We start from the raw sequence: 16,072 nt of genomic DNA, 5'->3' as shown, positions 1-16,072 counted from the left end.
ATTTGTGTTCAGTCAGTACTTTGTAGAAGTAACTTTTTCTTGACTTACATTTTCATGACTTTGCCCATCTAGAAACAGGTTTTGCCTTTTCTTCTTTACAAACATCTCAAACTCAGGAAGCTCAGATAGAGAACATCTCTTAACATATAGCCTTGGCTGTGTGTCAGGCACATTGTCCTACTGGAAGTTGAACCTCTGCCCCAATATTTTGTGGGAAACCTTAAAGTTTCTTCCAGAACTGACTTGTATTTGCCTCTATCCATCTTCTTATGAACTTAACCAGCTTTTTGTGTCTGTTGAAGAAAAGTATCCCCACATGCTAATGTTGCCAGCTCCTTGTTTCACTGAAGGGGTTATTTATTTGAGGTGTTGTACAGTTGTCCCTTACTTCCATTTTTTAAACAATGGATTCAACAGCTTTCTGTGAGATATTGAAAGCTTGAGATATTGATTTATATCCTAATTCTGACTTAAAGCTTCTCCACACCTTCAGTCCTTAAGCTTTTTTCTGCTGTCTTCATAGTTCATGCAGTTCATTACAACATCTGAATTTAGTTTGCAAATTAAATTCAGTGGTGTAGAAATTAGTTGAAGTAGATTTTTTTTAAAGGGGTTGTGAGAGTAAAAGAGGGCTAAACACAAATGCACAGCAATGTTTTTTAGACGTTTGTTTCTTTTAAAAAAAAAAAAAAAGGTAATCCCAGTAAAATCTATTGAAGTTTCTGTTTGTAATGTGACAAAATGTAGAGGAAAAAAAGGGAAAAAAAATTAAACACTTGCACAAAACATTATAAATGTAAATTCTTGTTTGACAGACAGGATAATCCCTGGGTTTCCACAAGAATTTCCTGGAAATAATCATCACAAGACTCCAGAAAGTATAGGCTAGGCAAACAAAATGTCCACAAACACAAGGACCACAAATTGTTATTTTTGCACTTAGTTTTTGTATATTTTCTTAACCTTTAGACAGAGGCGGTCTAGCTGTTTACTTCTGCCTCTTTAGCAATCCTTGTGTCTGTCTGTTATGAGTAGATCCATGTGTGGACCATAGATACTGAAGGAAAGCACATCTTCTCTAGACAGCAAATAAAATCAGTGTTTAAATTGAACATCGGTTTGTATACATCTGTGTAAAAAAAAAAAAATTTTACACATGCTGTTTAATACACAGGATGCAGCTATTGGTCATGGCTTAAAAATATTTTCTACTTCAAAGCTATGGAACACCAAGAGTGAGAAGCTTGGGAGAATTAACAGAGACGGATTATGACTGAGTGCGTGCCCAAGGCAAAAACGTGCACACTCTTCGTGTGGGGTTTCATGTAGAGTCGTGGAGGTCTGTACAGTAGGATGTCATTTCATTGTGGAAAAATGAGCCTGGCATTAAAGAGGTGTTTTCAGAGGGATTTCTTTCTTATTTTCCTTTCATGATCTACTTAACAGGAGCCCTGTTAAATACGAGCTCTTTCTTGAAGGCTTTCCTAATGACGGGCAGGGGTTTTACAGTCCCTTTGTATGCAGTTTGACAGTTACGCCAGTTGACACTTAGTGACATTATCCAAAACATTATTCCAGGGTGCCCAGTCTGTTTTTATTGGGGCCACCTGTTCACGTGTAAGACTAAATCCTTTAAACGAAGGCCTGGTTAGAAACTGAGAAGAGGCTGAAACCCTATACAGTAGGAATGAAAAGCAGTCAGATTTTCTTCTTTAAGTTATCATTAGTGCAAAGCATTTTTTTTCCCCCTTAAATAAATGAATTTGACAATTTTTTAAAACAAACATCTGGAATAATTTGTTACTCCGGTTTAATACAATTATCCAAAAACCTTACTTTTAGATAATTGGCTTTTCTAAATTTCCCTTAGGTTTGCGTGTGTGTGTGGTTGTTTGTCCTGTGTGTCTCTGTGTTGCCCTTTGATGAAGTGGTGACCTGTGCTGCCACTCGCCTAATGATCGCTGAAGATAGATACTATCCCCTCTAGAAAAAGTGGGTATAAATAATGGGTGGATATTTAAAAAAGTATATTTTGATATGTCAGGGTTTGTTTGTTTTTTTTAAATGCAATGAACACATTTTTCATTACACTTTTTTTTTAGTTTCTATTTAGAGATGCCCATGTCATTTACTATTTGGAAGAAGGCTCTTTGTTGCATGAAAATTATTTAGAATCTGAATAGATACTTTTAGGCATAATTCCTCAAGAGCTGCACATTTTCTCACTTCTTTATAGTAAACCCATTCTACTAAGAGATGTGCAGCTTGCAGGGCTGCAAATAAATGTCATTGATTCAAAAGTTGACACAAGCTCTGCAAATGGAGACAAATCTGACCGGGGCTTACTGTGGCAGAACCGATTAAAGCCACACCTGCAGAGAATGAGCTTAAAAGATTGTAAATACCCTGCTTGGTCCGATTGGTGTCGTTTTCAGCTGCAACATTCAAATAGTAGCGTCAGAATTTGCCAGTATAAACATGACCACATTAATCCATCCTGTCATCCACCATTGTTTTGGCTGCTTATGGTATAATTTTGTCTCTTTAAAACCACAACACACTCATCTTTGGATGGTTATTTCCACCAGGATGATGCCTCATATCATAAGATCTGGTTTCTTTGCTCAGGTGCTACTGATACTGATATCTTGTTAGATTATACCACAGAGAATTACAACAATTCTGAACCAGAAAAGGGAATCAATTGAGTACTAGCAAGGCTTACCTGATACAAAAGTGCATGCTTGTATTGTACTGGCTTATAAAAACGTGAGAAAAGTGTACTGTGACTTGAGGTGTCATAGAAACATTACAGTTTAGGTTTTGTGTTGACAGCAGCAGCACAGACAGAAGATTTTGTAGTTTCCTTAATTAAGTCCTTCAGATTCTGAATGCACAAAGCAGCTTCAGACCGTCAAACCACCACCACCACCGTGCTCGGCTGTTTTTATTTTCCTAAACTGCTGTTGGTTTCAAAAACTGATTATTTGGGTTTTTTCTTATAGTTTTTAATGTTCTGTAGACTAACTTGTGCTTTTCACATTGGGGTTCCTCCTTGAATGAAATTTTTGCGCAGTCTGTTTCTTATTGATTAACTCTACCCTTTTGTATTCGCTCAGAAAACAGAAGGAAAGGGCATATATACTTTTTTATATTTTTTTACATCACGGTAGCATTGCAGTCTTCACATTAGCTTGTCTTTACATTTTATACTTAACCTCAGCTGTTTCTGAAACTAAGTTTTAGGCCTTATGTTTACATTTTAATGGCTACTTAAGCCATAAATTTGTCTGACCTTAATTATGGCTTTTAACGTGTGGCCTGACAAACTGAGATACTAATAACAGTCTCTCTCCTAGCATCCATATTTCTGTCTTGCATCAATTCTCCAATGTTATGTCCTTTGTCTATTTCAGGATGAGTTTTACCAGCAGCTTCAGGCCATCAGACAGCCCTGGCATGTTCCCAGTGACACAGACAGTGACATCATGGAGCCTCCTGAACAGGATAAAAGTGAGTCACCTACCTTCTTTCTTTTTTTTTTTTTTTACTTCTCTTTGCATCCAGGTGCTTGTATGATGATCAAGGTTTCTGTTCCAAAAGGAAGCAGTTTTTCACAAGTTTGCTCAGTTTTTGTGTCTCCCTTGTGAATCTGCATCTCACAAATCTGCTCCCATAATGATTTTACCTTCCTGAAGCTCTTTCATTTTTTATCTTGAAATGTGAGGTTTATTTCACCATCTCACTTTACCCCAATAAATTACCACTGCATTAAAGTAGCAAAACAAAATTACCCATTGTAAATTTTTAGCTGGAACATGAGCAGAATATTTTCATATTTCACCGTTGGGGATTCTAACAAGGGATGGAAGGTTTTCATGTGAAATTTCCTGTTTTGGCCTCATTGGTGGCATGTCTGTATCAAGATGTAGTCAATCCACCTGAATGATTGTTGTCGAACATCATAAATCGTTCATAGTAAAGCTCTGGCTGCAGCACAACAAACCCAAATCCATTAGCTTCGACTGAGGTCTGCCCCCTCCTCTGACATTCTGGTTCGTAAATCATACAGATGCATGAGGCCTCATGGTCCAATAGCCAGGGCCTCAACAGAGGGAAACTAAGTACTTCTCAGTTCTTTGTGATCCAACCAGAGCTGTCAGGTTTGTGCTTGTTTTAGCACTGGTTAATGTTTAGCTAAACATCTCTGATCCTTTGAGATATGGGTAAGAATTTACAGCCTGGACCCTCTCTCAATGAAAAATGATATATTTCATCATTATTTAAGGTCTTGCTCCAGAGCTTATTTCTGGAAGAGAACAGATTTATTTGAGCAAACAAAAAACACATGGAGAGGAATGTTTTAGAGCCTTAGTGCTGAGCCTGACAGTGCAACACCTGCCCAAGTAGGGGATCTAAAACAAAGGCCTTAATGACTTTGAAGCCAGATGGGTTTTCTTCTTAATTGCTAAACAATTACATATGATACTTCTACAAGTCAAAAATATTGCAACTATGTTAATTATGCCATCAAACACTTCGAGCCTACAGTGCCTTGCTAAAGTATTTCCACCCCTTGAAGTTTTTCACAGTTTTTCACCTAAAAGCCACACATTTCAGTGTATTTACTAGGATTTTATGCGATTCACCAACAAAAATAATGCATAGCATGTGACTCTACCAGCCATAAGAAGTATAATAAAGTTTGATGTTGCTATTGGCCTTCATTTACAGCAATCTGACAAGAAAATTGGTAGAGATTCAAGGAGAAGCATTTACCAAATGCCTTAGACCGGGAGTCGAACACGTGGATGGTTGCTTTGAAGACTAACTCCTTAATGCCTAAATTTACATAGAAAACTAATCAAGATTTTGTTTTCAAGCAGAAACTGAATTCAGTAGAAATTGTTCACTTGACTGTAGCCCATATCACAGGTACAAACTTTGGGTGTTGGCAACATCAAGAATAATTTGGCATATAGCAGCTGTACTATTTTAAATATTTCAGTGTTGGGTATGCAGATTATTGTTATTGATGTTGGTATCATTGAAATAATAAAGTGTTTTGAATAAGTTTTCATACTGCAATGCAGTGCACCCCTGGTATTTCCAGGTGTAATGGACCACATCTGCACAGGAGCAGCTAAAATCCACAAATATTTGAGACCTCAAACACTTTTAACTGCCTATTTAGTATACATTGATAATGTCTACAGTTTGCCTTATTTCCACTTTTGGGGATTCAGCCTGTAAGCACAAAGGGAAATGCATACCATTCCTGGATTGGCTGTTTTTCAAAAGCCAGCCAATAGCATGTCAAGTAGCATTGCACCAAAGTATTTCAGGTTCCCAGGCTGCATTCTTTTTCAAATATTTCAGATATCCTGTATTCAAAAATCTGTGAATTTCTGTGGATTTTTGGAGTTATGCTCCACAGAAAAATCCACAAATACTGAACAGCAAATATCTGGGGCTCCATTGTATTGCAACCAGATATAGTTCCTGTGCTGACTCATCAACAAATTCTCCCACCTAAGCTGTGCATCTCTCCAGCTTCTCCAGACTTACCATTAGCCTCTTGGCTGCCTCTCTGGATAATAAGCCTGTCGGCTTAGGAGGACGGTCATGTCTTGGTAGGTTTTGCAGATGTCCTAAACTCTTTCCATTTTCAGATGATGGATTGAACAGTACCCTGTGAGATCTTCAAAGCTTGAGATATTGCTTCATAACCTAATTCTAATTTAAATGTCTCCACATGTTTAGTTTCGTCTTTCTCCTGCAGTCTTCATGATGCCATTTGTGACGCGCCACAGTAAAACCAGGAAATGGAGAAAAAAGCCAAAATGGAGAAAAAAAACATTGTTGGACTATTAGTATTTTACTTTGTGTAAAGATGACTCTGCTTTCTTTGTGTTTCAACAATACCTACATATCAGGAAACCCCCTTTTCCACAGATGTTGAAAAACTACTTTAGTTCATATTAAAGTGTTAAACTTAAGTATTGTTTGTACTTCTATTTTCTAGAGGATATAAACATGGGATTCACTCTAGAGTCAAATGTGCAGCTTCATGCTGTGACCTGAAGGCAAGAGATAAAAACATCATTTTCCAAGAAAGTTGTAATTGTTGTTTTTCCGGGAAGTATACTAGTCGAAGTCATGAAGAAAGCACTCATGTTTAAATTGCAGCTTAGAAGGTTTTAAAATGGTAAGATTTGTGTTTAAATGAAGCTTGTTTATCTGAACTGTTTCTTTGTGTGAGGGAAACTCCCAGCTGATTAACATACTGGGCTCTATTGTCTGTTCCCAAGCTCTTGTCATTGGTTTTGGCTAATAAGATGAAAGACTGAAAGAAACGCATGGTTAATTTGCACAGCCAAGACATCACCCTACCCCACATTGAAAAAAGAGACCCTAGCTCGGCTGTATTTATAGGTCCATGGCAAATTCTCATCTATATTTGGCCAAGAGCCAGTGCAGATAACTTGTTCTGTCATGGTAAATGCTACAACATGCTATTTTGTTGATTTTGCCAACATATCATCTTCATTTTTTTCTTATTTCTGTTTTACATTATTAGAAGGCTTAGTATCAACATGTTCTGAATGTCAATGGATGCTGCACTACTAGTATCTTGTATGCTGCAATGCAAAGCATTATATTCCTTCCAAATCACAAGTTCACACTACTTTTTGTATCTGTTGCATAACATCTCTGCAAAATACAAAACAGTTTGTGGTTGTAATGTGACAAAGTTTGAAAAAGTACTTTGGTGAGGTGCTGTATCCCAGCTCTAAAGTGGAAAATCTTTGTTATAAATTTACACAGTACTTGGGGTTAGTCAAAACATTTATCTTTTTCACATTTGCCATTTAATTCATTCCTATTTACTTTTTTCTCAAGCGAAAATTACAACCAGTGTAAATTTCAAAACCAACCTTTACAGTCATCTAACATGCTTGTCAGCACCTCTTGTCCTGGACCAGTGTTCTGCATCGGTGCTTGGACTTTTTTTAAGCCATTAGCCAGACCACAATCTCCACATTTACGTTGTCTCATGACTTCGGTTTGATAATGAATGAGTCCAAAAAATGATGTATGCATGAAATAAGAATTGTCCTTGAATTAAGTGTAACTATGCTTTTACAGTAAACAAAGATCAGTTACTCAAACTGAAAATTGACTGCATGTGGGACTCGCAAAGACAGCTTTCACTGACGTTATGACACAAGAATTCTAGCCAAAGGAAAGATCAAGCAGGCAAGTGGTTGTCACATGGAAATATAACCCCTCTGACAAGTTTCTCTGGAGGGTGGTTGTTTTGCCAAATGCGTATCTTGCACAATAAATGGATAGGTTTTCCTAATAGCCTGTGGGGGCCTGCTCTGAGCCCTTGGCAGAGCAGAAGTGGCACATTGAGAAAGGATATTAAGCACACATTGAATTAGATGTGGCTCAGAAAGTCAGAGAGAGAAACCCAGCAGCCACAAGTCGTGACAAAGCACCTTATGGCGTGAGAGAAGCCCCATAGGACTGTGCTCTCAAATCTGGTTTGTATGTCTTTGTGTGAGTGCATGAGAAGGATGTTATTAGTCAGGGGAAAACAAGAAAATCATCTTCAGAGGACACATTCAACCCTTTAATCAGATTCTGTAGTGTTTTCCAGAGCACGTTTTATGCTTCGATGGGTTGTGACACCCGTAGCTGAAAGCTTTATGTTCAGTTGTCTGTGTTGGATTCATTACTCCCAACTGTTAGTTGGTCAGACTTTCTTGTAATCTTTTAAGGTGATGACAATGTAAAGATAAAAGGCATTTTATATTGTTGAGGAAAATGTTTCATTCTGATGCTGCTATGCTGGTCATTTCTTCTGTGGGACTCATTGCATATCCTTTAGGGCAGCATCAGACAAGGCAACCCCGTTCTGTCCATCAGTTCATAACAGATATTCTGTATAGCTTCTGCTTTGCATTTTCTTTTCATGCCAATATTGTAAGGTCAGATGATTGATATGGTAATTTGTGACTGGTGTTTCTTTCCCTCTTTAAAATAAAATATACTAAATCACATAAAAAATAAGATCCATAACTAGGACACAGGAGGATATATCATAGTTTCATATGATGCATAAAACTATACATGAGATAAAATGATGTATGGATGTAAGCTTTGAGTTTAAAGCTGTTGAGCTTTTGAACTCAAAAACTAAAACAGCTTTTGAGTTGTTTCTGCTATTCAAAAGCTGCAAAAACATAGTAGCTTTTGAGTATTAAAAATAATGCTAAGGAACAAAGATAAAAAATTAAGTCTTCCGTTGTGTTTGGAATTACTTCCAGATACTGAATATCAATATCCTATAGCAACAAATGAAACAAACAACTGTTTGATTGGTTTATTTTAGAAAGAGATGAAAATATTTGTCTTTCCTTATGCCATTTTCTCAGTGAAATATCACTTCACATCATGAGTGCGTTTAAACCTTCCACATAGAATCCCTGCTGACGTGTCTAAATTGAGACCTCCGTAGTTGTGGAAAATCCAAAGTTATTTCCTGTTATTCTACAAACTTCCACAATGTTCTAATCTCATATCCCACATTACACACGAAGGTTGCTCATTTTTTCTCACTAGCTGTGTGTGAAACCGGCTATTTCCTGCACATCCGTAAAAATACCTTAGACGACACGCACAGTGAAAATATTTGTTTTGTTCATTTTTATTGGCCTCTTGAGATCCTGCATAGTCTTCATTATTTATTGCACTCACAAGTGGTTTGTGTTACTTCATTTGCCTGTTATCAGAAACAGGTTTGCTGGACATGTAGCAGTGTTGGTTGCTTGAGGTTAAACAAGTCCTCGAGAGAAACACACACAATCTCTGCTCTGGATACCCTAATTGCATATTTGTTAAGCCTGAATTCTTGGCAACAAATTACAGATGTGTATGCTTCTGCCAATTTTAATTCTCTATTTTTTAGCTCCCCCTTCACACTGACACTGTGTTGTGACATTAAAAATCCACCAGGAAGGAGATGATCTCTGCAGGTCTTTTGAGGTGCATTAAGAACAGTTTGAATTCACTGTAATTCAATAAAATCTTTATTTGTCCCCAGTATAGCATGATAGTTCCTGACAATTTTAAGTATAAACTAAAACTTCTACGGCGAAATGGTGATGACTTATTATGGTACCTGCATATAATGGTCCTGGGTGCTACTTAGAGAAATCTGGTAGCTGGAGTGACTGTTTGTTGGTGACATTTACCCCACATGCACCAGATTAATCATCTGAAAGTTTTAAGAAGGATTTGACTTTTTCAAAGGACGCAGCCTGGTCCTGTTCACTCTGCACTGGCAACTCTTCAAGTAGCTAATTATAGCCTTCTTGGCACCACAACTACTGTAGTAGCATATCTCCAAACAGTTGAAATGAACAATCATGATCCCCATAACAGTAAATACCTTGGAAGTGAGTGTATGCTGGTTAACTGAAGGAAGTCATCTTCTTTATAAATACTCAAAATCAATCTCGACTTTAATTTCAGGATGGGGAGAAAGGTAACATTTTTTCCACACACTGGTTTTCTCAGAAAATCACGACATGACGTCATTAGTGCGCTGAAACAGAATCACAGCAGATTTATCCAAAGTAAAAGCTGCATCTTTGTGAAAAGCTCTGAACTCGGGAGCATCAACACCCGATGATCTTGCCAATCAGCTAAAATTACCAATCCACGTTCCACATGACAGTAACTACAATGCAATGATTAGACTTCTTACAGTACATAGAGATCTGTATGCTCTTGACTATCACTGGTAAGGTGTTCTCAGCAGAGAACACCTTCACTGTTCAAATGCCATTGTATTTGTTGCATTCTCAAAGAAAACTAAAGTGTAAATAAGCACAAACAGCAGCTTGCAGATTTATAATAGTTGTTTTGCAGAGTTAAAAAAAACACTTTTTGTGTCCATGTTGCTTTTAAAGAGAGATCATTTCAAAAGAAACCCCTCATCTGCATGTTCTCATGCTATTGAGAAACAATGGGAGTGCATGCCTTTCCACATCAATGCTGAAACTGATGGTTGAGGGGCAAAATAAATCCTCCCATATTTACAAGGAGTTTCTATAGCTGTTGAGGAAAGGAGTTGGTGCAAATGTATTGCTTGTGGAAGTAGCATTGTGATAGGATGGACAGATAAGAAGAAGTAAAAATATAAATAAAAAAAGATTTTGGCCAGTATCAAGATACGAGTACCATCATGCTTGCCGTCGCATAGGAATTGATCCAACATTTAAATTGTCATGGAGGTTCTGAGGACACTGAAGCAGTGTTAATGTGGTGTAAAGAGGGTTTTATAATTGGCAGGAGGACACTCATGCTATCCTTAAACAATTATTTTGTGTGGGGAAAAAAAAAAATTGAAAGGTACAGCTAAAGCAAACGAGTCATTTAATTCTTTCTGTTAAGGTTGTATGACTTTTCTCGCATTTCTCTCAGAAGAGCAACACATTTTTTTTCTTCACAGTTTTAGCTATTCCTAAGCATAAATGAACTCTGGTGACTCCGATGTGTATTTTTTATTTTTTTTCCCCCCATAGGTAGTTCACGGGATACCAACAAAAGATCCGTGTTTTCAGGTAAGAATCTTTGTTGTTGATTGAGGAACTACAGCCTAAAATCTGAAGAGTCACTCTCACGTCTAAAAGTGTGTGATTTGAACTACAAAAAGACAACCAGTACTTAATATAAGCTACAGTCTTAAAATGAGAGCCTCTGCATCTTTACATGACCTCATTTGTAGAGCCACATGTTATCCAAATAACTGCCGATGGTTGACTTGCCATCCTCCACCTTCGTTTATGGCCCAGTGGAATACCGTTACAGGCTAAATGGAGGACACAGAAGCTCTCGAGCCCGATTGGCCGAGGCCGCCTGTGTGTGGAGCCGGGAACGATGATGCTCAGTTCCATTAAGTCACTTTGGTTCTGAGTTTACACGCGACAGACAGCGTCGACTCCTAGCATCAACATTTGGGAGAAGGAGAAAGTCTGTCTGGTTTGAGGTTGTCTGTGGCTCCCCTTCTTGTGGCTTCAGAGGTGCCCACAGTTCCCAGTGTGAGTGTGCCAGTCTGGAGAGAGATCAGAGAGCTGGCTGCTGCTGTTTTGCTGCTGCTGCTGCTGCTCCTTGGATATCAGAGACGCCAGAAGATTGCCACAGCAACCAAACGCAAAGCTCAGTGCAGTCCCAGAACTCTTCCATATTGTAAAATCTGGAGACTGGAATCTCCTCTGAAGTGCCTCGTTTTCCACCTCACATTTTTCTATTCAAATATTAAATACCTCTTTTATGATAATTACCTCAGTTTCTTATTACTAATGGTGACTAAATGTGGCTCATTCAAGTTTCCAGGAAAGTGATGTTTTTCTCTTTTGTTTTTCTACAGGCCTATAGTGATGAAAACCAGAAGACTTGATCCAATCAAACAGTTATGCAAAACACTGGATATTTTGAATAACAGTTCAAAGATAATTATTTTTGTAAAGCATATGAATGAATATAACAAAAAAGATTGTATACTTTTTTCACCCTGTTTCATAAACATTGTACTGTAACTGAATGATCAACAAAGAAAATCTTACTTGAAACTAAGGGAAATGCTGTTTATTTTTGTTTGCATTGAAGCATGATATTGAACTTGTGTATAGAGACCAGTAACAAGAAGCATTTCGTTCCTAATGGACTCCTTTTCTAGACCTAGTGCAGATTTACACTATCAGGACAGCACACCCATTTAATGAACGTGTTTATCGACATGGACTGTTAAAAGAATTTGTGCTTTTCAGATAGAAAAAAAACAAGTTGTTGAATGGAATACATGGAATGCTGTTAAATTAATTAAACTGTTTTAGTGCACTTTTGTTTTTGTCCCTAATGCTTTGTTTTTCCTACATTCCATTTTCCTATAATTTCCACTTCTGTTTAAAATAGGTTTAAAAAACGTGCGGCTGTTTTAAACAACCTGTATTTAACTGAATAAGGTATGAAGGGGACTTACCATAATTTCTGGACAAGCGCACCTGAAAATAGGGCGCACCCACTAACTACAACAAAGAGAATAAAGTTTTACCTGTAGTGGTTGCACTTGTCTGGAAGCTACAGATGTTGGAGTTACAACATGAGATAACATAAGAATTTTTTTTTTATTTTAATGAAATGTTTACACCAATACGTGCCGTAAATGCGTTTCATGCCTGTAACTATGCTTTCAGAGTATATTACCAACTTCTTATCACATCACCTGGAGGAATTTTTCCAGTTTTCAAAACTTTGGCTGAAGTTGCATTTGTAATTCCAATTTTCTGTAAAGCAATTTATTATGGTTTCATCCTATAGATTCACATCAAAACAGCCATGAGAAGAAGTCTGTCCAAGGTAAAGGTCCAAAACGACATGACAATAGTTGTTGAAATTTTATTCTCTCTGCTTGTTTAGAAGACGTGACAGTATTTATTAAACAAAATCCATCAAACGTAATTATTTGACAGTGTGGTCTTTTTGTGACACTTTTGAGGACAGATATGCTGGAATATTTATACAGCAGTATTAATGAGGTAGACTTTTTTTTAAGTAGAAAAAACATATTTTAATGGCAAAACCACCTTCAAATACAAATTTGTCAGTATATATGAATATTCAACTTTGTTTTGCTTGAAATATTTACTTTTTCCAAGGACCAGAGGACCATATTTTTAACCCTCTTAGTACTTCCAAAAAGCATTAGGAAATAATGTCTTTTATAGCTTTGTTTTTGCAGGGCTAGGGCTATGGAGAAGGTTGAGGAATTAGGTTTTCATATCAAGTCCAACTGAATGTCATTAAAGAAATTAAAAAAAATAAATAGGAAGCGTTTTTACAGTGTTTTCTGAATTAGTTAGGTTGTTTTATTATTTTGTAATATGCTAACATTATGCCATAATGCAGCCATCTTCCCTTTATTGATTTGCACCAACTTCTTCATTGAGGAAGCAATACCCACCAGCCTTGACAAAGTAAGCAGTCACTTGGACAATTAAGAGACCTATGCCACAATTGTGTAAACTGATTTTAGCTCTGCATTTATTGATGTCAGTCTCTAGAGTTACAGAGAGATTAGTCCTACTTGTTCTGAAAACTGCTGGATTCTGACGACCTTACTGGAGTCCCTCACATGACTGCCACCACACTCGGTAAACATGACCTCACCTGTTTGGAGAACACCATTAGGATCATGGAACGGTGCAGCATCTGGAATGCAAGCCAGGCAGGCAGAAGTCAAGGGCAGCTCAAAAAGTAGACAGTTTCCACTGAGAAAAACAGTTTTGTTTTGGTGCATGCTACTAGTCACATGATTAATTGACAATGACGCTGATTTAATGCTTTTGTGACATAATGTCACAAAATTATGAAAAAAAAAAAACGTTTTCAGTTTTTGACTATAGTAGTTTATCCATTTGGATGTACTGTTCTTCACCCAACAAAGAGGTTATTTTGTTTTTCTCTGAACAATTATGGCTTCTCTGAAGACTTGCCCGTTGAACTTCTCTTACATACCAGATTTACATTGTTTTTTGCTGGAAATAATTACATTCCTAAAGTTACTCCTACTTCTTCTGAATACATCTGAAGACTGCCAGCACAAACAGCAACGAACTGCACACGCAACCTTTTGGAAGACTTGGGGTAATCATTAAGAGTAATTATGTTCATGTTAATTATTGTTTAATTATACACATTTAATCACTGCTTTCTGTTTAGTTTCACAGGCTCCAAACAGGACTGGATTTTTTCCCCCTCCTTTCAGACCAGACTATTTTGAATATACAGTAAACATGTACACCAAAGTTGTTTACTTGGTTTTATCGTAGCATGGTTCTTGCTCCATCCATTTCTTTGTTTTTCGCCGAGGTGCTGACAGAGAATGAGAAATGGGTTCTGTCCATGACTGCAGTGCTCCTGTGTGTTTGCCTGGGCATGTGTCTGTTAAACTGTGGTTGTCTGAGGGTTACGCAGGCGACGTCAGCTCCAGAGACACACAAACACATCATGGGCATGGTCTGATTCCTACATTAAAAACTTACTGACACATGTGGTGAAATTTCCCTTGCTTTTTTTTGTTCAGTGTCCCTCGGGATGTGGTCAACAGACTCTTCAGATCTCGAGTCCTATTTTACTATGTGTGACTCCTCCTAAGCATGTGTGAGAAGACTGATCACTTAAAACCTCATCCAGTTAAACATGCTATGTAGACTAATGTTCCATGCAAATGAGCACATAGTCTTCTCATTAAAAAGGGGATGTGGTCTGAAGATATGTGGAGGAATTTCAGGACATGGCATAACTTAGCTGCTGCGGTGCCTTGATATAATCTTTATAACACCATAAACTATATTTTCCTCCCATAAAATTGAAATGTCTCCCGTTGCTTAATTCAGTTTTCAATATTGCTATGTCTCTGAAAGGCGTTAGGAATGGTTGCCATCTGCTATTGTCCTGCAGATCACCAGTATGTTAACTCTGCCTTACAATCAATATTTTCTTTAAGCTCGTATATCTCAGCCAGTCTTCCATTTGTGGCAGCTAAATATGAAGACTTTAGAGATCTAGAGGAAGACGAGTCAATTTGAAATATGAAGACTTCACTTATTGCCTCAGATGTCACCCAAAGGCAGCAATCTGATGCCCTTTCTTTGGTTTTTGTTTCTTACACGTGTGCCCAATTATTTTTCAAGAAATAGCGGGAACAGCAAATAATTCACTGAATTATCACAGGAAGGATTGCTAGCTTCGGACTGCTAATATATCACCACTTATTTGCAGCTGACTGATACTAGTTACACTCTGAACAATCTCTCAGTTTCTTGCTAGAAACTGAGAGATTAAGTTTTGTTTCTTTAAAAGCATCTCTCTGGAGAAATCCTCCATTTATGAGCAGGCTTAATACACAGGGCCATTGGGAGCCAGAGTAAGGGCCACCCATGAAGGAGGTCATGCATCTCTATTACTAACTGGGAGAGCCGGACCACCATCAATGGTCAGCAGACTGACCCAGGTTGATTTACAGCTGAACAGACTGGAATTTATCTGAACACAAAGCACAAATAAATTTATGTTGGAATAAAGGTTCACTTTGAGGGAAATGTCAATTTGATTTTTTTTTCCAAATTTATTTATTTATATTCTTGCTTAAAATAATGGACCGTACTGAGAAATCTGTGTGTGGACTAGTAGAAGGATTGCTGGCTGCAAATCCCCACTATAAAATCTCCTTAAGAAAACACAATTCAGATTGGATGATGCCCTTTTCAAACAGCATATTGCAGATGACTAGTTCTGCACACCAGAAGCTCTTTTTTTTTTTTTTTTTCTTTCGAAAATTTTTATTGTTACTTTAAGCATTTAAAACATTACATATTACAAGTATACAGAAATTTTCAAAAACTTACAAATTCATCAGTTTACACTAAAAGAAGCTAAGAACAAGAATATAAAATACAAAATCTCAGAAGCTCATTAGGCTACAGTAGGGCTACAGGCCACACCTTATCCCCTGTCCCTAGCTACTTAAAGGAGACATCATCTACTCTGCCTGTTTAGCTATTTTCACTGCTGGTAGCACTTTAAGCTGGAAACCTTGCCTGATGCCAAGTTTACAGACGTGGAACTCCTCCCCAGCTCCTCTACTCTCCCAGGTGATCCACATTTGACATAAAGCATGTCAGACACTTAACACACAAACAATATTTCCTCCTCATATGTTGTTTTGACCTGGCTTTAGTGTTTGTTTGCTTAAGACACTCCTACCAAATAAGAGTCTCAAACGATGGACCTTACCAGAGGGGCCGCTTTTCATTGGTTGATGCCCATTCTACGTGGCCGTCTCACAAACACACTTAGCTTCCCGTTAGCTAAGTGCAGCATAATGGCAGAACTGATACAACTTCTACACCTTGAAGCCTGTCTGCTACACAGTCTTACGTTAGCTAAACAGATCAATATGCAATGTGTACTGTATCTGACATACACTAAAGATTTT

At 37.6% G+C, this 16,072-nt stretch overlaps 1 protein-coding gene across 1 annotated transcript in view; it reads left to right on the top strand.

The window, feature by feature from the left end:
• Positions 1-12,534, top strand: part of c21h8orf34 (chromosome 21 C8orf34 homolog) — an 81,612-nt gene extending 69,078 nt beyond the window's left edge. Inside the window, exons 13-15 of the mRNA XM_032551795.1 lie at positions 3,417-3,513; positions 10,599-10,637; positions 11,444-12,534. Of these exons, the coding sequence (XP_032407686.1) occupies positions 3,417-3,513; positions 10,599-10,637; positions 11,444-11,451 (144 nt within the window). The 3' untranslated portion in view covers positions 11,452-12,534. The remainder of the gene's footprint in view (positions 1-3,416; positions 3,514-10,598; positions 10,638-11,443) is intronic.
• Positions 12,535-16,072: the final 3,538 nt, after the last annotated feature.

The sequence above is a fragment of the Xiphophorus hellerii genome, chromosome 21, assembly GCF_003331165.1.
Source record: "Xiphophorus hellerii strain 12219 chromosome 21, Xiphophorus_hellerii-4.1, whole genome shotgun sequence".
Classification (NCBI taxonomy): domain Eukaryota; kingdom Metazoa; phylum Chordata; class Actinopteri; order Cyprinodontiformes; family Poeciliidae; genus Xiphophorus; species Xiphophorus hellerii.
Note: the sequence above shows the minus strand (reverse complement) of the source record. Positions and strands in the feature narration are given on the sequence as shown.